This window comes from Protopterus annectens, chromosome 8.part0 (assembly GCF_019279795.1).
Source record: "Protopterus annectens isolate FY-2018-M chromosome 8.part0, PAN1.0, whole genome shotgun sequence".
NCBI lineage: Eukaryota > Metazoa > Chordata > Ceratodontiformes > Protopteridae > Protopterus > Protopterus annectens.
In genome coordinates, this window is record NC_056741.1 from 1917035442 (window position 1) to 1917045803 (window position 10362).

Consider the following 10362-nt stretch of genomic DNA (forward strand, 5'->3'; position numbering starts at 1 on the left):
CAAGTGAACTGCATAATAGGATACAGGAACACCTGCATGTGATCAAATTGAAAAACAATAAAAATGCCCTTTCATAACAAACAAGATTTTAAATTTATAGTTACTGATGAAGTCAGAAATTTTCATGTGACATTTGATGCAGAAAATTATTTAGAATGGACGGAATATTGTTGGCAACTGATATTGGACACCTGCAATCCTCCAGGTCTAAATGACAAGAAGAATTTTAAGATTTATGTAAAAAGGAGAACACAGAGACACTAATTACATCATGTGACCTGACTGAGTATTCAGATGTGTTTGTAACAGTGTCTTGTCAGTCTGATGAAGTCTCAGGATGAAACAGCTTACTGATTAAAATTATTTTTTTTTTATTTTGAAGTTGTAGTTGATGTCTCCATTTAAACTACATAGTAATTAAAAAATGAAAGCCCTCATGTATTGATGCAACTCTATTTCTAAAAATTAGTGCTATGTTACAGCAGGCTAAGACTTGTGTGTTCTCTATTCATATCTTCATTTTTAACTGATTTTTTACAAAAAAGTAAACGGTGGATAACATAATAAGTTACACAAAATACTGACAATGCTAAGCTATAAAACTTGACATGTAACGCTGCGCTCACATTCAGTAGTATGAAAACTAATTTAATGCCTCTACTGTATGCATTAGTTTTTCTTCCATAGTAATCAGCACGTACAGCAAAATGAGCCTTTTTTTTTTTTTTTTTAATTTTTTTTTAACATAGTACACTCTACCTATCCTACAAGAAAGTACCTATTAACTTGCTTCCAGGAAGAAATTAATATTGCATACTTACCGTAACAGATCTGGATTGGTAGATCCATCCTTATGATGGAGGAGGACACACGCAGCCCAGCTTTAAGAATATTTTCAGGCTACCCAGATCTCTTCAGCCATGCTAGAAGTCACCTCACTTAACAGAACAGTCCCATGTTATTACTGTTAGAGTATTGTTCATGCTGATTTCCAGTAGATTTCTTCTCTATGGTGTTTTCTTTGCTTCTTTACGTGTCTGTTTCTTTGTTCCATGTTGCTTCATTCCTTTTTATTAGCAAAGACAGAAACTTTTCAGCCAGCTACCCAACCTCCTCTCCTGCTAGGTGATATTTACTCCCTTCCATTACTTCGATTTGTGGGGAATGTGTGCTTGTTCACTTATCTATTTTTGTGGATACCCAAGTTGCATTTTTGCTGGTGAAGAGTTATATATTGGGTCTAAAAAAAGTTAACCACACCTCAATGGAACGCCAGAAGACAGGAAACAGTTGATGGGCTTAACACAGTTTTAATGCAGTAAGAAAGCACAACACAAATGATACTCCTTGAAAATAGGTTTTCGTCCTCAACTTCAGATACAATTAACGGACTAAATGATATGCCTTAAATACTTCAATTAAATACAAATTCACCAATAAAAACTGTGCATCACTTAAAACCTGAGCTTTGGCCGGCTAAGATCTAGCTGTATTCAACTGGACGTATAAGAGAATTCAAGTACCTTTTATCTGCACTTTTTTCAAATACAGCATTTTAATTGATTTATTTGTGTTGCATTGAATATTAACTGAATTGGAAGTTTTGACTCTTTCAGTTAGTTCCCCACCCATCCTCCCTGGTTTTGTTTAGGTTAATCTTGGTGGCTTTGAAACTGCCCACCCCTCTTGTAAATTTGTGTTTGGATACTCCTTCTGGGCCCATCTCATTTGCTCACTCAACTGAGTGCAGTGAGATCATATTCTGATTTCAGGCACTCCTACTGTGTACAAAGAGAGCATCTGGGAAAGAAAAAAAAAATGTTAAGCTTGTTTCCTGCCTTTCCTGTAAGTGGTCTAGACTGTTTGTAGGCTTCTGAGCCCCCAAGCCTTTGCTGGAGGGAAGCCTTCTAGCTTAATTTTGTTTCTTAGAACTACCCAGTTTTCTAGTTTCAGCACTCAAATCAGTTTCTTTGAACTCAGCACTTGTTCAGAACTCGTAAGCACTAAATAAGCTGCAAATTACTACAGCACTAAACTTTCCTCACTTGTCTAGAGGAAAGCAGTTTTTAGTACTTAATAAATAAGCACCTATCCAGGCATGCCTAAGGGTCAGCTCCCGGTGATTTCTCCTGTCTACCTGATGAATCTGGGCATCTTGGGGCAATGCAGCAATTGCCTCATGTACACAGACAACCCTCTCATCCTGACATCCAACACTACAACCTGCGAGTGATGCACTTACATAGCCAAACTGGAAGCAAAGCTCTCCTCACCCAAGACTGGACTAGACAGTCAGGAGGAGAGGGTAAACACTTGCACCACACCACACTCATCACATAGTCCCACAAAACGTACACCACCAAAACACACACATAGAAACACAAAACACACACTTACATTCACGGAGGCCCTCAAAAACCTGCCCAAGCATCAGGGACCTCCAAAGCAGAAACGCAAGCAAACTCCACCCCCCCAACACAACCCAAATGGCACATGGCCCACAAACTCCGTGTGCCACTCAATCACAGCCCATAAGGCATAACAATGTACCCAACACTCTAGTCATAGTTGACTCTATAGTCAGGAACACTGATGTTCCACTCACCAGGCTAAACAAGGAGAAAGTTACTGTCCGGTGCCAGGATCCGCCACAACACACGCACTCAGGTCAGTCCACAACAAGTACAAATATGACACTGTCACTGTCCATGTTGGTGTGAATGACCTGAGACATTACCTCCCTGGACTACATGAAGAGAGACATGGAGGAGCTCTTCAATCTTGTAGCCCAGACAGGTATGACCCTAGCCCTGAGTAGCATCCTGCCATCACCCAAAATGATACCACAGTACAAGGACAAAATGATCGACTTCAACAATTGCCTAAGCTTCTGGTGTTATTCTAAGGGGAGCCACTATTTGTCTGCCTGGGACAACATGATTGACAGACCACGATGCTTTGCCAGAGATGGCCTGCACCTGTCGCCCTTGGGATTCCAGATACTGGCAAAGGCTCTTGCCACTCCTATAGTGTCTTTTTAGGCAAGGTTCAAATGACAAATTCACCACCCTAACAGGTACAAGCAAGCAAAATCTGAGGGTAATGCTACTCAATGCTAGAAGTCTAAACCTCAAAATGCACTCAATCGAGGCACTCCTTAAAATGGAGAACATAGACATCTGTGCAGTGACAGAGACCTGGTTCAAAGCTTCAGAGAGCACCCCTGCGTTACCAGGCTATAATTCATACCACACCTTTCAGCCACCTAACCTGGAACGAAGCACTAAAGGTGGAGGCGTGTCCATATTCATTAAGGATATCCACACCTCCAGGCTAGTTGCACAGCATAATGCATCCGAGATTATCCAAGTGCAACTAACTCTGGGCAAGACTGCAATCCAAACTGTAGCTTGCTATAGACCCCCCACCATGCCCCAGGATTCCCACTCCTCATTTCTTGATGCACTGGAAAGTATTAGGGTACACCCCAACACCCTAATAATGGGCGATTTCAACTACCCCACCAGTAACTGGGAAAACTACTCCTGTACCAACTCTTTTGCTCAACATTTTCTGGAATTCATAAATTCCAACACCTTGGATCAACTTATTCACACCCCCACAAGGGGCAGCAATATCCTAGACCTGGTCATCCAACATGGGCAACCGGTGTTCCACACCAGAGGTCAATTCCTAGTTGGTCAGATCCGACCACAAGCTAATCACCCTAAACATCCACATCCCGCCTCCACCACCAATTAGGGAAACCACTGTAAAGAAAACTTCTCCAAAGCCAACTTCACACTTCTTAAGACAGAAGTGGCAAACTTCATGACACCCATGCAGATGGACAATAAAGGTACGACTGCTGAATCTTACACAAATGCACTTTATAAGCACTTACACGAGTGCATGGATCATGTTATCCCTAATGGAACCAAGATGCTATCCTCCAAAAAAAAGAAGCCAATCTGGTGGTCCTCTGCCATAAACAAACTACAACAGACGAAACGGTTGCAAAAAAGAGTAAAATCCCATGACTGGAGGAACTCCCTGGTCAACCTCAGTAAGAAGCTGAGATACCTCAAAATCCTCCAAAGCTAGATACGAAAATAAAATTACCACCGACTCTAAAGACAACCACAAAGCATTCTATAGCTATATCAAGAATCTCAATGGCAACACTCAGATCTGCTCTGAGTTACAGCACAATGGCACTAAATATACAGAACCAACTGATATTGCCAACATCCTGGCAGATAGGTTCAGTGTTAACTTTACCCCCACCCCCTAGAGGGCCCATCTCTATACCGGAAGAATGCAAAGTTCCTGTAATCACAGCTGCACAGGTAAAAAAAAAAAAAAAAAAAAAAACTCTCCAAAGCCAAGAACACAGCATCCATGGGACCGGACAATATCCCAGGCCGCGTTCTACATGAACTACAGAATGAACTGGCACCCTAAGTACCATGTTCAATCAGACTCCTCTCAGGCTTTGTGCCCATTGAATGGCTCACTGCGACGGTTATCCCACTCCACAAAGGGGGAGCCACGACGGACCCCAAGAACTACCACCCCATTAGCCTGACGAGCCTGGTCTGCAAGGCCATGGAACGTATCATGTAACTCATAAACAAAGACATTGGTAATCTCCAAACTCTGGACCCTACCCAGTTTGGGTTTGTAAAAGGCAGATCATGTCTCCTAAACCTGATTGACTTCCTTGAAGCAGTCACCAAAGCCATAGAGGAGGGTACGGTGGTTCACACAGCTTATCTAGATCTTGCCAAGGCTTTAGACACCATCCCCCAGTCTGGAATTATAGATAAGCTCACTAAACTAGGGATAAATCCCTATGTCACAAGATGGGTTGCCAACTGGCTCATGGAGAGATCCCACACTGTGAAAGTAGCAGACTCCAAATCCGACATCAGACCAGTGACAAGTGGAGTACCACAGGGTTCAGTCCTGGGTTCTCTCCTGTTTGGTATCTACTTCTCTGAAGTACAGGCTAACACAGCAGGTCTTTGGCTAACAAAGTTTGGAGATGACTGCAAACTAGGAGCCATAATTGAAACTCCTAACGATGTGTACATACTACAAAAAGGCCTCACTGAGACAGATGCCTGGTGTCAAAGCCATGGCCTGAAGCTCAACGCCAAAAAGTGTATGGTCACCCCCTTTGGTAAAAACTCTGTACCCATGAACTACCACATAAGTGGTAGTCTACTTAACGCTGAAAGTGTGATGAGACCTTGGGACACAGGTGGACAGTAATCTCTCCTTTGATAATCACATTGCCACAGTGGTCAGGAAATCCTTCTACGTGGCTCACCTTAACACAAAAGATTTCTCAGCCAGAAAAAAAGAGGTAATTGTTCCCCCTTACTCAACACTCATTAGACCCATTATAGAGTACAGTGCCCTTTTTAGTATGTACCTCACAAGACATCTACAACTGGAAAGGCCACAGAAATACCTCACAAAGAGGATCATTGGCCTCAAAAAGATGCCCTACGCAGACAGTCTAAAAAAACTCCAGCTTTACTCAGTCACATATCACCTACTCAGAGACGATCTCTGCCTAACATACAAAGCTATGTCAAACCCAGAGCTGTTGGACATGTTCCACTTAAAGAAATCCCAACCCCTCCGAGCTACATGCTCTAGGGACCTAAACCCTGTCACCACAATAAACAGAACATGCTGGAGGGATAGATTGCCGTCCCAGAGACTTCCCGTACTCTGGAACAGACTACCTATCTATGTCAAACAGCGCTCCTCATTAGCACTCTTCAAGAAAAATCTTGATCATTGGATGGGAAATAGGAAATTCACCCCAGGGATCACTTCTGTGGCTGTGCTCGACAGGGGCACAGGAAAATAACTTTCTTGGGTGGCGAAAGTCAGGGTACCTTTTTGGCTAGGCTTATATAGGCCCTAGGGCTAATAGCCTAGTACCTACCTATGAACCTATGAATATTAACATTTCATGGGCTTTACCCACAATCCGTTTCACCTCCACCAACATAAATAACTTCATTTACAACAACAATTCTACACTTTAAAAGTTCTTTTTAATACAATTCATAATGTAAAATGCACCCTTTAACTGCTTGCATAAATAAATGTTTAAACAACATCTCTCCTTAAGGGTAATAAATCATAAAAATGCTTGATATACAAGTTTATAAAATTCATAAACTATTATCTGTGCCCCCTCTACTGGCTCAAACTCACAACTGCTTCACATTTAAAATCACTACAAAATCTCACTATGCAGGGACCCACCACAATAAAATGTCACATTGTGTAAGTTTTTGTAAATGTTATAATCTGCAGAGGGATCTCTCACATCCCCTTTGGCAAGGTACTTGGATGTAAAACTAAAACATTTGGTAATGACAAATGAGATGTTGTTAAAGTACTCATGGGATTTTATAAGTATTAAGCAAGAAATTTTTAGTGAGGATTTAATTTTCATCACTATAGACATTGTGGATTTATTTGGCTCAATATCTCATGCTACTAGCATTGAATGGTTTGAGGAATACCCAAGAGAAGATGCACATTTAAACCCGGAGGAGATACATATTTGTATGCAATTGGTTTTAAAAAAATAATTGCATTAGCAGACCAGTGGAGTGGCAATGGGGGCAAGGTGTGCCCCGATGTATGCACACCTGATACTAATGGTGTGGGAGAAGAAGATTTGAACAGTATATACAAGGACTGTTGTGTATTTTACAAACGTTTTTTAGACGATATTTGTATCTTTTGGAAAGGAACATTTCAAACATTCATGGAATTTTATCTTCTGAATTTTTAAGGTTTACGTACAATATTGGCCATAAAGAAATTGCATACTTAGATGTCACTATTTACAAGGAAGGTAATTCATTTAATTCAAGGGTATACAGAAAAAAAGACATACTCTAATTCTATTCTACATTATGCTAGTGCCCATCCTTTCCCTCAGAAGAAAGGCATTATAAAAAGGGCAATTTGTAAGAATTAGTAGAATGACTTCAAATAATGAAGACTTTAGAAAGGAATGTGATGTGTTACATGGGATGTTTTTTGAACGTGGATACCCAGAAACTTTAATTACCCAAGTGAAACAGGAGGTGGCTAGTTAGAGGACAGGCAAATATGCCCCTATCTTGGGAATTCCCGAAGTTAGCCCTGTGGGTGATCATTTAAGTTTGAAAGAAAATAAGAATGAGGGGGACTTTGGTTCAGCATTCATCACTGATTTTAGTGGGGATGCGAATGTTGTATGTAGAACCAACGAGAGGGAATGGACTAGGTTCAGTAGAATTACTGACCTTAAATTAGACTTTAAAACCCCTTTTGAATGTGTCTACAGGAGGGGAACAAGTATCAAAAATGTTTTGGAAGGATACTATGACTGTAAGGGGAGGGGGTGGAACCAGAAACAAGAAAGGGACATTCAAATGTGGGAGATGTGCGCAATGCCCTTTCATTATGAGTACAAACTAATCCACCTGGACTCCAGAAACAGAACCCTCATGGCAAGAAGCTATAGTAATTGTGAGACCAGCGGGGTTGTATATCTTGCCTTATGTGAGTGCAAGGCAATCTATGTAAGAAAAACCGAGAGGAAGGTGAAAAGGAGAGTATATGAACATTTGAATGCTATAAAGAAATTAATTGTTTGAAGAATTTGTTAGGCTGGCTGAATCATGTGATGAAATTGTGTTCCTATTTAAATGCTTTTAGATTCATTCAATTTTATGTACTGATGAAGGGTGGTTAACCCGAAAGCTTTGCTTCTATTAAACCTTTTGGTGTATAAGTGTATTGGATTCTTGGAACTTGAACTTGTTGCGTTGCTATTCTCATTGAGAATTTCTTAGAGGTCAGTAGGTTCCCTGGACTAAACGGTGGTTTATCCCTGGCCCCAGTTTTAAAGCCGAGAGCGGCAGGATTATAACATTTACAACAACTTACACAATGTGGGAGTTTATTGTGTTGAGTACTTGCATAGTGAGATTTTGTAGTTATTTTAAATGTGAAGCAGTTGTCAGTTTTAGAGCCAGTAGAGGGGGCACGGATAATAGTTTATGAATTTTATAAACTTGTATACCAAGCATTTTAATGATTACCCTTAAGGAGAGATGTTGTTTTAACATTTATTGATGCAAGCAGTTACAGGGTGAATTTTACATTATGAATTGTACTAAAAAGAACTTTTAAAGTGTGGAATTGTTGTTGTAAATGAAGTTATTTATGTTAGTGGAGGTGAAAGGGATTGTGGGTAAAATCTATGAAATGTTAATTTTAGTGATACAAATTCACCAATAAAAACAGTGTAATTTAAGACATGTAATTTAGTTTAATTATATTTGATGAAGTTGAGGACGAAAACGTATTTTCAAGGAGCATCATTTATGTGTTGTGCTTTCTTACTGCATTAAAACTGTATTAAGCCCTGTGACGCCCGTGCCCTGGCCCAGCAATCAAGGAGCCTCAATCCTCACCACTAACACCAGGGAAGACGTCTCGTATAGAAGAAAGGATAACAAATACATACAGTAAAGTACAAGTTCCCTTATGTGCACAAAGAGATCACAGTCAGTCTGGGGGCTGGTTGCTTCCCGGGTCCCCAATAAGACTCCCCACTAGCACAGCTACAGGGACCAGATCTCAGCCTAGCTGGCAAGCTAACCTCCAGTACCCTTTCTGTCCAATCAGTGCTTTGTGTCCCTGCCCAAGTAGCTGACACACCCACACACTTTGAGATATTTATACAACTTCACAGACATTCCTGGGAAAGGCTGACACAGATTCTCCAGCTGTGCCCTTTTACCCAGACTATATGGTAGCAATTACTGCCACCACCAGCTAATACTTAACTACCCAAAGGCCCTTAAAAGGGCGTCCAATTATTACTGTGCAATATTATTATCCAATTGGTAGTATAGCCCAGGGCTAAAGGTATAGGAGAGGCATAGATAGCAAACTCTATAAATATGCAATGTACTCTAGAGCTAACTTATCTCTACACAAACCAGCCACAAGTAAAAGGTTTTTAAAAATATTTAATAACAAATAATTAAAACACAAGACAATACTACTACAATACAATGCTACTCAGAGATCACATAGAAACTTAAAATAATTCCATAGTACAGTTCTGACATAAAAGAAAAACATTAAGTCTAATGTTTATAGTCCTAGCTATTTCTACAAGAAAACATACTTCTAAGATAACTTACTTAAGAGCAAGGCAGTGCTGAGATTGGATATCAAGATCAAAATACTTACTAATCTCTGGTTCTCACTGTTTAAATTGAAACTGCAGTTCTGATAAAACATTACATCATTTGTTTACACTTTCCTGGTTCCCAGGCCACAGAAACTACATTTACATTCTTTTACACTTAGAGAAATAAAGGGCATTCCACATGTAAATTCTGGTCATTAACTTTAGCCTTAAAATAATAGGCAGGATAATTACTCCAGACTCATTGACTCCAAATTCTAACTTCAAAGGACATACAAAACAATTTTAATTTCAAAGAACATTTGAAATGCTTGGCTTAGGTTTTCCTTACAGCAGATGGCAATGTTGCTACAATCTTGAAGTTCCCATTTTACAGTGTTTTCTTTCATTTAAGAAACAAGCCTGTATTTTATACTTATATTTACAAATGCCAGAATTATGTAGCAAATTCTATTTGACTAGGCTGGCAGCCTTCACCCCTTCTCTACCAGTCTTCACAAGCCCATCAACTGTTTCCAGTCTTCTGGAGTTCCACTGAGGTGTGGATAACTGTTTTCTATGCTGCAATTGCACCTTTTACACCTTCATTGTGGATATTGGGTCTAAATACAAGATTATTTTTCAATGTAGATTCATTGCCATTAATGTTTGTCTACACATTTTTTGTGGCAGTTTGTCATTAGTTTACTTTTCAGTTATTTGGTATCAGTTTCATTGTTTAACACCATTATCACACAAGTAAATGAAATTATTCTTTGCTGGTAGCTCAGGAATAATTTTTAGTTTAGAAGACAAGTCTGAAAAAAAGTATCAAGTCAATTTCTTTTTAGGAAACTGCTACCTGGGCATTATATGCTGCAATAAGACTGTCTATGTGTGTGTGCTCGCATCTACAAGAGCATTTTCCATATATGAAGAACCAATGGGTTGCAAATGCAGTACTAGTCACTAAAAAAGATAACTAGTCATGGTAACCGTACCATCTGTACTGAACAAATCCAGGGTACCTCCATCGCTCTTCTCCCATGAGGGGACAAGATAAAGAATAAATGCAATTCTTCGCCCTTCTAACCAATCGTCATGACACAGCAAGACATTTCCTTTCAATAACC

At 39.9% G+C, this 10362-nt stretch overlaps 1 protein-coding gene across 1 annotated transcript in view; it reads right to left on the reverse strand.

The window, feature by feature from the left end:
* Window positions 1–10362, reverse strand: part of OGFOD1 (2-oxoglutarate and iron dependent oxygenase domain containing 1) — a 690104-nt gene that overhangs the window by 548759 nt on the left and 130983 nt on the right. The window contains 1 exon segment of the mRNA XM_044081419.1: window positions 10231–10350. Coding sequence (XP_043937354.1) covers window positions 10231–10350 — 120 coding nt within the window.